Source organism: Heteronotia binoei, chromosome 3 (genome assembly GCF_032191835.1).
Source record: "Heteronotia binoei isolate CCM8104 ecotype False Entrance Well chromosome 3, APGP_CSIRO_Hbin_v1, whole genome shotgun sequence".
Lineage (NCBI taxonomy): Eukaryota > Metazoa > Chordata > Lepidosauria > Squamata > Gekkonidae > Heteronotia > Heteronotia binoei.
In genome coordinates this window covers 100,656,549-100,671,077 of record NC_083225.1, presented here as the reverse complement: position 1 = coordinate 100,671,077, position 14,529 = coordinate 100,656,549, and the positions used below count along the sequence as shown (strand labels likewise).

The 14,529-nt window shown below is 41.8% G+C and overlaps 1 protein-coding gene across 2 annotated transcripts in view; it reads right to left on the bottom strand.

Annotated features, from left to right (window-relative positions):
* Positions 1–790: 790 nt before the first annotated feature.
* Positions 791–14,529, bottom strand: part of RCAN1 (regulator of calcineurin 1) — a 74,933-nt gene continuing 61,194 nt past the window's right edge. For both annotated transcript variants that reach the window (XM_060234285.1, XM_060234286.1), the window contains exons 3-4: positions 5,519–5,678; positions 791–4,151 (exon numbers count right to left, since the gene is read on the bottom strand). In XM_060234285.1, coding sequence (XP_060090268.1) covers positions 3,985–4,151; positions 5,519–5,678 — 327 coding nt within the window. In that variant the 3' untranslated portion in view covers positions 791–3,984. The remainder of the gene's footprint in view (positions 4,152–5,518; positions 5,679–14,529) is intronic.

The following is a 14,529-nucleotide window of genomic DNA, read 5'->3' as shown; positions in this document are numbered from 1 at the left end:
CCAGTGTGCCACATACATATAACTAAATAAAAAGAGATGATATACTAAAATGGAAGAAGTTTTCCATCGTGTACAAAACAGCAATTATATATAGGCCACGCAGGGCTGGCTCACTCACTAGACAAACTAGGCGGTTGCCTGGGGGTGCTGAATTGGGCTCCGCCCTCCCAGTGCCCATGACACCTAGTTTGCCTGCCTCCCCCCTGCCACTGCCCCCCCTTCCCTCATGCTTCACCCGCCGCCCCCCAGCCCCTTCAAAGGATTGCACTGAAGCTGGTCCTTACCGGCTTTGATGCAGCTGGCGCAGCATCTAATCCTTTGAAGAGCCCCTGGAAGGAGACTTCGCTCCCCTTCACTTCTGGTTCTGGGAAGGAGAGGGAGCAAAGTCTCCTCCCATGGGCTCTTCAAAGGATTAGATGCTGCGCCAGCTGCATTGAAGTTGTTAAGTACCAGCCTCAGCACAGCCTGATTTGGGAGGGGGAGGGGTGATGGAGCGCAGCACTGCTTGGGAGGGGGGCAGCAGGAAGCGGTGGCGGGGAGGGAGTCTGCCTGGGGCGCCACATTCCTTCAGGTTGCTGATGAAGTCACTGAAGTGTTTATGCCAGCCTACCATTTATATGGCTCCTTATGCAAATGCTGGTACTTTTGCTTATTTAAAAATATTGTTTTGTTTAAAAAGGCAAAGGGGTCCATAGTAATGATGGAAAGTCCCCAGTAATGATCATGGACTGTACTGGAACAATAAAAATGAAATTAGCAAAGAAAACAATTCCAACCTAAAAAATGAGAATGTTTGTGTTTGAAGTAGCCTTCAAGCCCTTTATTCAGTTTTTGAGAACTGGTGGGCTAGTATAGATATTTGACTTTTACATACATATAAGCCTATACATTCAGGGCACCACTGCTCAGTCTCCAAGCCATCCTGTTCGACTGTATTTTCCCCCAGATTTAAAAGGCATTATATTAGATAACTTTAGCATGGTCATTCAAAGCTATTTTTTTAAAAAAAGCTTTCTGGTATTAAAAGTATCTTAAAATATTTACTTAAATATTTACTAATATCAAATATACCTATTCTAATTAACCTAGTCATAAACCAGGATTTATTTTGAAGATATATTGATATTAAACAATGGTTATTCATAGGCTGGATAAACTTGCATAAAATATTTACTGAATTTCAGTCTTTCTCCAAATGTTCTGCAGTCTTTCGCACACACAACACCAGAAATATCATGATTTATTTTCCAGCTCTGTCGAAGAAGAGAGGTGCAACATCTAAACAGGATGCATAACTACCTCCACATAAAATTAGAGTACATCATGAAACTCCATTGAATATCTGTACACCTTTGCATCTTTGGGAAGGAAAAAGCCAAAAATTTTATTATGTGATCTGTAGACAAGTTGCAGTGTGTAGGACAGATTGCTTAGATCAAGGCCACATCATAGCAGCTCATTTAAACTGTCAAAAGTGCAATAGAAGCCACACAGTTACATTCTTTCAGTTGCAAGCCTTGCAGCATTTGCATAATGTAATTAAATGGAAAAGGATTATCAGAGCACCTTGGTTAAAAGAGAAACAATCAATGATACTCCTGGTCTGATAGCTGAGATGAAAATTTCCTTCTCCCTGCCTGAAAGCAATGAGGTATTTTTATATGACTGCGTTAAATATGTCACGGTATAATTCTATTTTGGAAAGTAGTGGTCTGTTTTGCTTATTATTCCTCAGTTAACACATGTAGACCAAGCAGAAGAGTGTCAGTGTAAATAAAATCCCCAAGGTGGAATATTTGGGCACATGAAACTAAGGTGCCAATATTGTACATTCTTCTTCAGTTCACGTTGCTTTATATAAACAGATTCAAACAGCCTTGTGTGCAACCTAAGCAGTTATCAGCATATTGCTCCATTGAAAGTGATGGAACTTACTTACAGGTAAACATGCTTGGGATTAAGCTGTAAAACATCTTGGGTTGAGTCTTAAGTCTTTTCTTGCTTATGTAAGACACTCCCCCCCCCCCAATGTTGCTCCTGAGAATCCAATACCCAGGAGCAGCATTACAGAGAATGCAGGCTGCAGTGGGAAGTTACAGGTGGTAAAGTTCCACCTTGCAGTAACATTCAATCTTGTAGGTCTTCCTGCAGCTTAGACAAAGTTGTAAAAACACTGACAATACAGAAAAACACACAGTATCATCAACCTGCAGCATGATACACTGCAACTTCTCTGTTTTAAAAGGAAAATCTAGGAAGAAGTCCTGAGAGTGCAAAAACTATAGACAGTCATGCGTATCCAGTACAAGCCAGGCTGTGCAACTAGGTGCATGATGGATCTTGTATTATAATCCTTTAACAACATAAACTACATAAAGGTGTTCTATCTGTACTTATAGTGAGTTGGCTTCATGGCTTTAGAAAACAACATGACTGGGCAAAACCAGAGTATTACAAATACAGTACACATTATGTACTGCTGACTTCACATAAATATTTATACAGCATTGGCTACAATTGTTACAAACATGGTGGTAGATCTTGTAAATAATGAAATCCCTCATTTTTTCTAAAAAAAAGAGAACATGCCTTTGCTTAGTCCTCACGAATAGCAAAGAGTGTTAATTTAGTAAAAATCTTCTTAAAATCCATTTAAAGCATTCTTATTCAAAGAAGATTCCTAGGAACACTTGAAGTCGGGTGTCACTGTGCAGTTAGTTTTTGTAAACATGACACCAAAAAGAGAGAGACTGAACAATGTTTGCTGCTCACTTTTAACAGCAGATAACCGAATGCTGCTCTTAGAGCAAAGCTTGGCATCAAACACCAAGTTACACCATACTATGATGCCTAAGCAGAACACATTGATATAAAATATCCACTGCCAATAAACAAAAAACCAAAATCTTTCAGCTAGTGCAACAATCCCCTCAGGAATATCTGGGCAAAAGGTACTCCATTCTTCTTAAATGCCACATTCCCCATTTGTTTATACATTAAACATGCTCAAATACCCCTGACAACATATAATAGAAACAGCTATAAACATACAGATTTGTGGCTAGGACAATACAGCTTATATTCTCTCACTGTTGTGAACTGTAATACAGCAAAAGCTTTTCCCACAAGTCTTCACATATTTCTGTTTGAAATTAAGATATCTTAAACCAATATAAATAAGTTCATTTAGAATTTAAAGTTACCTTCCTGCTTAAGTATACACATTTCATAAGATTGTTATATAAAACCAAACACAGGCAGTTAACATCAAAAAGGGATATTGCATCAAAATGGAAGGTGTAAATTAAAAATGTGTTCCCACTGAAAAGTGAACAGCAATTAAACCCATAATTCAGAAAGAAGCCTAGGAAGTCAGTACTTGAGATAATTTTTCATTATTCTCAGCAATATAAAATTAGAAATGACAGAAAAAATAAGCAAACTTACTTTTGAAGTTCTCTATGCATGCAAAAAACTAATACAAAAAATTAATCCTCTTGCTTCATCTTTAAACTGTTATCACATACTGTGTATAAACTGAAATCCCAAATACACGCGCTTCTATGTTGTGTTGGTTCCAGTGGGACTCATTCACCCATGAATGTATTTTAGAATGGCAGCCACAATGTCTAATCTATGAATCAGAGGAATTAATTATTGAATAGATATACAGAGAAGGCTGCTTTGTAGCAGAGGCTGAGAGTACCTGAAAATCTCTCCACCACACCAATGGTTTCTATCCCTCCACCTAATGCCTTCACCCTCTCCAAGACATTTAGGAAGATCATGTTGGGATCGGTCTCATCAGCCATTGTGGAGCATTAAAAACATAGAAATGAAGACATTCCCTTTCTTAAAGTATCTCTAAGACAGAGTTTCCACCTCTACATCTAATGTCATCCAAGTTTTAACCATCCACAGCTCCTCAGCTTCTCCTTTTGAGCATGTCAGTTTTATAACACTTGAGAAAGCTCTATCTACAGTTCAGCTTTGGTAAGAAGGTGTGTAGTCTGGCCTCCTGGTTTGAATAATTTTTGGTTTTGGTTTCTTGACTGAATCTTCTTCCTCTTCTTCTTCTTCATCACTATCACAAACATGGACAACAACACTGGGAGTGGAGTCAGTTGCTGCATGAAGTTCGTATTTTTCTCCTAGGATGTGTTTAAAAAATAGTAAAGCTGGTTAAAATGTATCCAGTGTCTCAGAAAGTGCATGTGTTACAGTTGGAGCCTATATTCAAGAGCTCCTTGCATCCACAGCAGCACTGCTGTGCGCAAAAGGTTTCTGTTGAAGCAAGGGCTTCCCGATTTACTTCAGAGTATCAGATCTGAATTCATATCCCCACGCTTACACATCCAGAGCTGCTGCTAGCACTGAACTAATGTCATCGTTCTTGGATTTCCCTACTTGATCATTTTTTGCTAAAAGATCATGCTGGAATAGTACCTGTGTCACAGAAATAACACCAGAAGTGAGTGTTCCATATAGAAAGCTAGAATTAATCACCTGAGTTTCAGCCTAATCATGGTTCAGCTTTCTTCACCTCCTAGATACTGTTTGTTAAAGAGAATGTCTAGAGTCATATCTGAAATAGATATTGTTCACCAAACATAAAATACAGTACAATTACAGTGGAACATTTTTTCATTCTGCACAAGCTCCCAACTCCTTTTCAGGAAGGCCAGCTTTTCACTGCAAGAACCATGACTGTAGAGACACTAGTGTGTTGTTTCTTGGGAGTGCACTGATTACTGGGGTGAGGTTGCTTTCATGTTTTCACGGCAGACCTTTTACGGGGTGGTTCCCCAGTCATTTACACTTTACCCCCAGCAAGCTGGGTACTCATTTTACTGACCTTGGAAGGGTGGGAAGGCTGAGTCAACCTTGAGTTGGCTACCTGAACCCAGCTTCTGCCAGGATCAAACTCAGGTCGTGAGCAGAGCTTGGACCGCAGTACTGCAGCTTACCACTCTGCGCCACAGGGCAACTTTATAAAGTCAGTACTAAGTAGTAGTATCCAGTATGATTACTTGCTGTATTGCAGTTCTAGTTAAAAAATTGAATGTTAAAAACTACGAAGAAACATTTCAAGGGGAAATGGCATGGGAAATAACAAAGGCACGGGAAAGGAAAGGTCCCCTGTGCAAGCACCAGTTATTTCTGACTCTGGGCTGACGCTGCTTTTACAACGTTTTCATGGCAGACTTTTTACAGGGTGGTTTGCCATTGCCTTCCCCAGTCTTTTACACTTCCCCCCCAGCAAGCTGGGTACTCATTTTACCGACCTAGGAAGGATGGAAGGCTGAGTCAACCTGAATCCAGCTTCTGCCGGAATCGAATTCAGGTTGTGAGCAGAGTTCAGACCACAGTACTGAAGTACTGCTGCTTTACCACTCTGCACCACGGGGCCACTAAAGGCACGGGAGCTGTGTGTAAATAAGGAATTAAAAGCAAGCTCATAGTAAAAATCAATGACAAAAAATGAACTTATTTAACTTTGGCTGCAGAAGCCCTTTACCTGGTCCTAGTTTGGAGATTGCATATAAAAGATCATAATTAATAACTGGTGTGGCATCTTCTGCTTGTTTCCAACCAACAGGGGGAGAAGCTGGAGGAGAAATCAAGAACTGTTTTTCTGGATCTGGTGGTGCTAAATGTGGGTTTCCAATATGCAAAGTCTGGAAAGATAAAAACAAGCCATGTATCATTATTTTGACAAATCAAGTAGTCAAGGAACAGGAAGAGTTCAAGGGCACTCAAGGGAGCAGTGAGCAACATGATGTAAGCTGCCCTATAGGAAAAGGCCGCCTAGCAAACTGAATGAAATAATAAATAAATAAATGACTTGAGGGAAGACTGGGAACTGACAAAGTTGGCAAAATATTCAAGGAACAGGGGCCTTTTGCATCCCCAGGAGTCACTCATCCCAGCAGGGCCTTCTGCAGGTACCATCCTGAATATGGACAAAATCAATAACCACCCATATTTGCACATTCTCTGCTGTGGCCCTCACCTTGATTTTGTCCATATTCAGGATGGTACCTGAGTGACTCCTGGGAATGAGGTTAGGAAACCTCCCACTCTCCTGGCTTTCCATAAATTACGCAGGGCAGAATTATTTGAGGGCTTTTTGCACAGGTAACTAGAACTGGACTGTGGTCTACATACTATATTGCTACTAATCACTAAAAGTAAGCTCCAGACTAGATAGCTTCTATACCACTTAATGTAGAATGTCTAAAAGTTCATGCTTTGTTTCAGCTGTTTGAGATTTCTGTTTGTTTTCAGAGTTTTGTAATCCAAACTCTATTTTGAATGTTCTATTCTGTTGACAGTACTTGACTTATACTTTGTAATCCTCCTTGAATCTCAGTAAGAAAAGCAGACTATAAATAACGTTAATAACAAACGCAACTATGGAAAACAAAACACTGGAACCTACCTGAAGGTTTCTTTTCTTCAGTGGGTGAAGTCATCCAAAATGATTAGATCACAGTGCCACTCACTCTAGGTAGATTTTAACAAGGATCCATGCTGGAGAGAATGAAGGCTAACCCTGCAGTTGTGTCCAAGCCCAGCTCTGTCCATTGCTCTATAAAGTAAAAAATATTTCTTCTTCTTTCTTCTGGGTGGGTCGTGGATGACTTGGCCCCACTGAAGAGAAGAATTCTTCAGGTAGGTTTCAATGCTTCGTTCTCTTTCAGTGAGGGAAGTCATCCAAAAATGGTTAGCAGTGCCGAAGCTATGCCAAGGGGAGGGTCCGATGTATGCATTAAGACTCCACCACCCTTTTATCTTTTATTTGTTTGATTTATCTCATGCCCTATCCCGCAAACAGGCTCAGGGAGGATAACAATATATAGGGTGTTGCAACACACTTCAACTGATTGTTTTAACTAATCAATTGATTATTGAATTATTAGTTGGGATGGGCTTTGTTAGTTTAGTTAGGAGTTTTGGATTTTATGATTGTAGCCTAAATTCTATTGAAATTATTACTTGGGACCTTGTAATAGCTACTAATTAATTGGGACTTTAATTGGATGGATAGAATGAACTGGGGGGGGGGTGATTATCCAAATAGTTTTTAAGTTTTCTAATTAGTGGTAGGGACCAAATTAGATTTTATTAGTTTTACTAGGCTAGGCTAAAAGTGGGATTGGTTAGGATATAGGAATGAAAATTAGTACAGAAATATAGGAAGAAATTGTATAAGAGGCCACTACCATATTAGTATTGGTCTGAGGCTGTGAAGAAGACCAGCTCATGGTGATGTCTGGCCAGGGGATACCAGTGCTCCTGGGGCGGGGAAAGTATAGCGGTGGAAATAGGCAGAAGTAGAAGGAAAGGAGACTGAGATATGGAAATGCTTGCTCTCTTTCCAGCCTATGTCCCATCCCAATAGTAGCAGGTAGTGAGGCCAAGAGAAATTACTCGCCTCCATCCCTCTATGGGATCCTTGACCCCCTAGCAACTCGCTAGATGAACAAGCAGAGACGTGGCATCAACAACTCTCTGCACCATCGACAAGATTGCTCCCCAGCACCCACTTCGCCACCACTCACGGCTTGTGCCATGGTATACCCCGGAACTGCAGCTGATGAAATGGCGGCTTAGCTAGAGAGGTGATGGCGGCATGCTTGCGACAAGAACATCTTATGGGCTAATTATGAAGTTCTATGAGATGGCAGTCAAGGCTGCAAAGAAGGTTTACTTTGCAACCCAGACTGTGTCTGTGAATTCTTGCCTGGCCCAATTTACCACAATTCGGACCCTTACAAACTTGCCACAGAGCAAACCAAATGATAGGGAATTGGAGATTGGCTGCGAGGCCTTTGCAAATTCTTTCACAGATAAGGTCCTGTCACTCCGCTGCGACCTCCCAACCAATTTTGATACAGTAAGTGAATTTGAGGCTCCGAGCACATCTTCTGGCTTGATCCTGGATCATTTCACTCCACTCAGCTTGGGGGAAATCAAAAAGTACTCTGTACTGTGCGTCCCACTACCTGCAGTTTGGATCTGTGTCCGTTCTGGCTGGTGCGTGCTTGCCAGATGGAACTGCGAATCCCATTGCAGGAGATTATCAACAGGTCCTTGACCAAAGGAACTTTCCCCATGCCCCTTAAAGAGGTGGTGGTTCACCCTCTCCTCAAAAAACCATCATTGGACCCGAATGTATAGGCAAACTACTGGCCGGTGTCGAACTTGCCTTTTTTGGGTAGTCATCGAGAGGGCAGTGGCAGCACAGTTACAGGGGTTTTTGGATGATGCTTATGTTCTAGACCCATTTCATTCCGGCTTTTGTCCAGGTCATGGAATGGAGATTGTACTGGTCGCCCTCATGGATGATCTTTTGAGACATCTGGATAGGGGTGGCTCTGCAGTGTTGTTGTTAGACCTGTCAGATGCATTTGGCACAGTTGACCATCAGCTACTGTCCCACCGCCTTGACGACATGGGGATTCAGGAGTCTGCTCTTTAATAGCTTACCTCTTTTCTCCAAGGCCGGGGACAAAAGGTTGCAATAGCGGAGCAGTTGTCCCAGAAACACCTACTTGTATGTGGTGTGCCTCAGGGGGTGGTTCTCTCCCCGGTTGTTTAACATCTATATGTGCCACCTTGCCCAGATTGTCTGGAGATATGGGCTGGGTTGTCACCAGTATGCAGATGACACCCAGCTCTATCTATTGATGGGAGGCCAGTCCAGCTGCGCCCCGGAAGATCTGGACCTGGCATTGCAAGTCAAGGTGAAATGGCTCAGGCAGAGTCAACTGAAATTGAATCCAGTGAAGACAGAGGTCCTGTGCCTTAGTTATGGTGGCCTGGGTAGAGAGAAATCAGCCAGTATCATAATGCCCCTGTATAAATCGATGGTGCGGTCTCACTTGGAATACTGTGTACAATTCTGGTCACCGCACCTCAAAAAGGATATTATAGCATTGGAAAAAGTGCAGAAAAGGGCAACTAGAATGATTAAAGGTTTGGAACACTTTCCCTATGAAGAAAGGTTAAAACGCTTGGGGCTCTTTAGCTTGGAGAAATGTCGACTGCAGGGTGACATGATAGAGGTTTACAAGATTATGCATGGGAAAGAGAAGGTAGAGAAAGAAGTACTTTTCTCCCTTTCTCACAATACAAGAACTCGTGGGCATTCAATGAAATTGCTGAGCAGTGGGTTGGAATGGATAAAAGGAGGTACTTCTTCACCCAAAGGGTGATTAACATGTGGAATTCACTGCCACAGGAGGTGGTGGCGGCCACAAGCATAGCCACCTTCAAGAGGGGGTTAGATAAAAATATGGAGCAGAGGTCCATCAGTGGCTATTAGCTACAGTGTGTGTATGTGTGTGTGTGTATATATATATATATATATATATATATATATATATATATATATATATATATATATATATATATATACACATACACACACACACAAAAATTTTGGCCACTGTGTGATACAGAGTGTTGGACTGGATGGGCCACTGGCCTGAACACACATGGCTTCTCTTATGTTCTTACTCCTTTGCCAGCCTTTGATGGGACACCACTGGTGCCAGCACTGAAGCTCAAGAGCCTTCGTTAACAATGGAGGCCCAGGTAACAGCCACTGCCAAATCTGCATTTTATCATCTTAGGTGGATAAGGCAGTTGGTTCCATACCTGGAACATAACGACTTGGCAAGTGATCCATGCTACGGTCACCTCAAGAATAGACTACTGTAATGCCCTCTACATGGGGCTGCCCTTGACTCAACTCCGGAGGCTGCAATTGGTGCAAAATGCAACAGCCAGGTTGTTATTGGAGCTACCTGTACGGGACCACATTCAACCTGTGCTGGAAATGTTACACTGGTTGCCTGTGGTGTTCCGGATTCGTTTCAAGGTGCTGGTCATAACCTTTAAAGCCCTATATGGCCTGGGACCTGTCTACCTTTGGGATCGCCTCTTTTCATATGGCATGTGGATCTACTTAATGTTTATTGAGTGAATAGTAAGTTAATATGTTGAGAGAAATGGGGTTAAAAATAACGGTGAAAAAGATATAGGGTTGTGCACTATTGAATAGATGGAGGCTACAATCTCCACCATGATTTATGTTATGTTGTTTGTTTAGTTTTGTTGCTGTGATGGTTCTTGGTTTTGTTTCTATCTCGTTTGTGTTTTTTGGGTTTTGGAGAGAAAATAAAAAGAATAATTGCAAATACTGACTTTGACTGGTTCATTTGATAACGTTTGATAATTGTCTAAAAAGTAGACCAAGCGGCTGCTCCACAGATCCTTGTCGCAGATGCTATGGTAGAAAAAGCCACCCTAGTTGCTGTGGCTCTGATTGAGTGAGCTGTAATGCTTCTCGGAGGAACCAGACCTTACATCTCACCAGACCTTACCAGACCTTGTGGATGCATTGTTTTACCCAGAAGGCTATGGATGACTTTGACACCTTTTTGCCCAGATTTTGGCTACTATATGACAGTGAATTGGTTAGTCTGCTGTTTGCCATTTCATTCAGGTAGGCACGCAGAGCACATCGTTTATGTCACAAGTTTTCTTTAGGATGAGTTGGTATTGGGATGAAAGAAGGCAAAACTATTGGCTGGTTGATATGGCACTCAGAATTTACCTTTGGGATGAAGGAGAGATCTGTCTTCAAGGTCACTGAATCTTTATGGAACACACAGAATTCCTTTCTGGAAGATAAAGAAGCTAGTTCTGATATCCTTCTTGTCAATGTTATTACTACCAAAAAGGAAACTTTCCATGAAAGGTACTAAAAGGGGCTTTAGTGATAACTTGAAGAAATATGCAGAGGCTCCAAGTCAGGAATCTGGGTCTCACAGGAGGAGCTAGTTGTACAGTTTCCCTTATAAACTGTTTGATTGGTTAATTTGTAGATAAATTCTTCAGTCTCTTTGGTCCTAAAACCATGTTAAGCACTGTAGCTTGTCTCTGTAAAATGTCTGGTTGTAAACCTTTCTTCCAACCTTCATGGAGAAAAAGGACAATGTCTTTATATGAAGGCTTCAGAGAATTTAACTTTCTATTGTCTGCCCATTTCTTAAAATGTTAGCTATGTGTGGTTATAGATGTGTCTAGTGGGTGGTCATCTGGGCTGTAACATGATATCCACACTTCAGTCTTCAAATAAAGTCCAACAACAATTTATTGCAAAAAGAATGATTAAAGCAAGAGCACAACCTTCATTGCAATGGACAATGAGTCCTATGAGCAAATAGTCAAGTCATTAAAACTCCAGACTGTTTCTTCTGATTACAATACTGGCTGCTTGTGCTTTGGAACAAAACTGTATGGTGTCCTGCAAGGTATCAGAAGTGATCTCAGCTGCTCTCTTTACTTTTCGCAAGGATCTCATTAGGTCCAATAGTTCTGTCTTAATGTTCTGCAAAAGACTGCCTGCTCAGATAGCAATTGTGTGGGTGAAATCGGACAACACCACTGACGCCCTGACAGCCAGATATGAAGCTTCATGACTTCTTTAAAGTCATTTCACTTTTCCTGTCAATAAAGTCTTTAAGGGCATTCTCATCACCCTTGGGTAAAACTGCTCCCAAATGAAGAGCAATGACAGGTGAATCCGCCAGAGAGACCTTGAGATCCTCCATGGTTTCCTCTGGAAGAGCATAGAACTTTCTGGCTATGTATGTGAAGGAACTGCTCCTACCTGACAGCACTCACTCTGCTTTGAGAACATCACCAAATAAATCTGGAAAAGGAGAGATTGTCTGAAGTTGAGCACTCTGGTTTTTCAGGAACATCCAACTGATTTGAGTGTGCTGATGACCTTATTAAAAATGCTGGAAATGTTTCACCTGGAAAAGTCTGGAAGAATTTTCTTGGACATTAATATCATCCCCTGATCATTCATCCTCTTCTTTTTCAAAATTTCCAGCTGCAGAAACTAATATTGAAAATGTGTTGCCAAACTCCGAACCTGATGAGGGTGGGTGTTAAGGTGCTCTTAGGGAGGCCTGTGCTATGACCTCTAGCACCCTCTGACGCTGGTGGACTATATGAAAATTCCCATTTTGTCTGATGAAGTCTGCTTAAGAGCATACAAAAGCTTACATTCTGAATAAAACTTCGTTGGTCTTAAAGGTGCACTTGTCTACTGCTTTGTTCTATTGCTTCAGACCAACACGGCTGCCTACTGGGATCTATCTGTATGAAAATGTTGTTAGCTTGGATCTTTAAAGCAAGCTGGAAATCTGGTACATACTCTTTAAATAGCCACAGCTGCGAGTAATAAACTCGTCTTAACTAGCATCAGCATAGCAAAAAAAGGAGGAAGTTTTTCTTTTCTTGTTGGTGAAGGCTGTGGTGGCAGCGGAGTAAGACGAGATAGCAATCTTCAGTCCCCGGACATTGTTCGACTGTTTGAATTTACTGAATTGTATGAGCTCCTTTTCTGTTTGTTCTGGGGGCGTTCTCCTGCAGCAAGCCAGTCTGGCGTTTTAGTGACTTGACTGTTTGCTCATAGGACTCATTGTCCATTGCAATGAAGGTTGTGCTCTTGCTTTAATCTGATTCTTTTTTGTAATAAATTGTTGTTGGACTTTATTTGAAGTGTGGAGCAATAGGTGTCGTAATAGGTGATTTTAACTACCCGCAGATTGATTGGGTCAATATGTGTTCTGGTAGAGAGAAAGAGATTGAGTTTCTTGATGCTCTCAATGACTGTGCTATGGAGCAGATGGTCTCAGAACCTACCAGGGGTGGGGGGATCCTGGATTTGGTCCTAAGTAATGCCCAAGACTTGGTGAGAGATGTTAAAGTGATTGCGCCTCTTGGGAACAGTGACCATAATGTTATTGATTTCACCGTTTGTATAAATAGGGAGTTGTCCAAAAAGACCGCCACAACCACGTTTAACTTTAAAAGGGGTAAATACACTGAGATGAGGATGCATGTGAGGAGGAAACTGAAAGGAAAGGTACATACGGTCAAAACCCTTGGGGAAGCTTGGAGACTATTTAAAACTATAATCCTAGAAGCTCAGATAAAATACATACCACAAGTTAGGAAAGGCACAAACAGGCATAAGAAAAGGCCTGCGTGGTTAACAAACAAAGTAATGGAAGCTGTAAAAGGTAAAAAGGATTCCTTTAAGCGGTGGAAAACCAGTCCAAGTGAGATTAGTAAAAGGGAACACAGGCTGTGGCAAATCAAATGCAAGACTGTGATCAGGCAGGCAAAAAGGGACTATGAGGAGCATATTGCAAAAAACATAAAGACCAACAATAAAAATTTCTTCAAACATATTAGAAGTAGGAAACCAGCCAGGGAGGCAGTGGGGCCCTTGGATGACCATGGGGTAAAAGGATTACTGAAGGAGGATAGGGAAATGGCTGAGAAGCTAAATGAATTTTTTGCCTCCGTCTTCACTGTGGAAGACGAAAACTTTTTGCCCGCCCCAGAACCATTAATTTTGGAAGGGGTGTTGAAAGACCTGAGTCAGATTGAGGTGACAAAAGAGGAGGTCCTACAACTGATAGACAAATTAAAAACTAATAAGTCACCGGGTCCGGATGGCATACATCCGAGAGTTCTGAAAGAACTCAAAGTTGAACTTGTGGATCTTCTAACAAAAATCTGTAATCTTTCATTGAAATCTGCCTCCGTTCCTGAGGACTGGAAGGTAGCAAATGTCACCCCCATCTTTAAAAAGGGTTCCAGAGGAGATCTGGGAAATTACAGGCCAGTCAGTCTGACTTCAATACCGGGAAAGTTGGTAGAAACCATTATCAAGGACAGAATGAGTAGGCACATTGATGAACACGGGTTATTGAGGAAGACTCAGCATGGATTCTGCAAGGGAAGATCTTGCCTCACTAACCTGTTACATTTTTTTGAGGGGGTGAACAAACATGTGGACAAAGGAGACCCGATAGATGTTGTTTACCTTGACTTCCAGAAAGCTTTTGATAAAGTTCCTCATCAAAGGCTCCTTAGAAAGCTTGAGAGTCATGGAGTAAAAGGACAGGTCTTCTTGTGGATCAAAGACTGGCTGAGTAATAGGAAGCAGAGAGTGAGTATAAATGGGCAGTCTTCGCAGTGGAGGACGGTAAGCAGTGGGGTGCCGCAGGGCTCGGTACTGGGTCCCATGCTCTTTAACTTGTTCATAAATGATTTAGAGTTGGGAGTGAGCAGTGAAGTGGCCTAGTTTGCGGATGACACTAAATTGTTCAGGGTGGTGAGAACCAGAGAGGATTGTGAGGAACTCCAAAGGGATCTGTTGAGGCTGGGTGAGTGCGCGTCAACGTGGCAGATGCGGTTCAATATGGCCAAGTGCAAAGTAATGCACATTGGGGCCAAGAATCCCAGCTACAAATACAAGTTGATGGGGTGTGAACTGGCAGAGACTGACCAAGAGAGAGATCTTGGGGTCGTGGTAGATAACTCACTGAAAATGTCAAGACAGTGTGCGTTTGCAATAAAAAAGGCCAACGCCATGCTGGGAATTATTAGGAAGGGAATTGAAAACAAATCAGCCAGTATCATAATGCC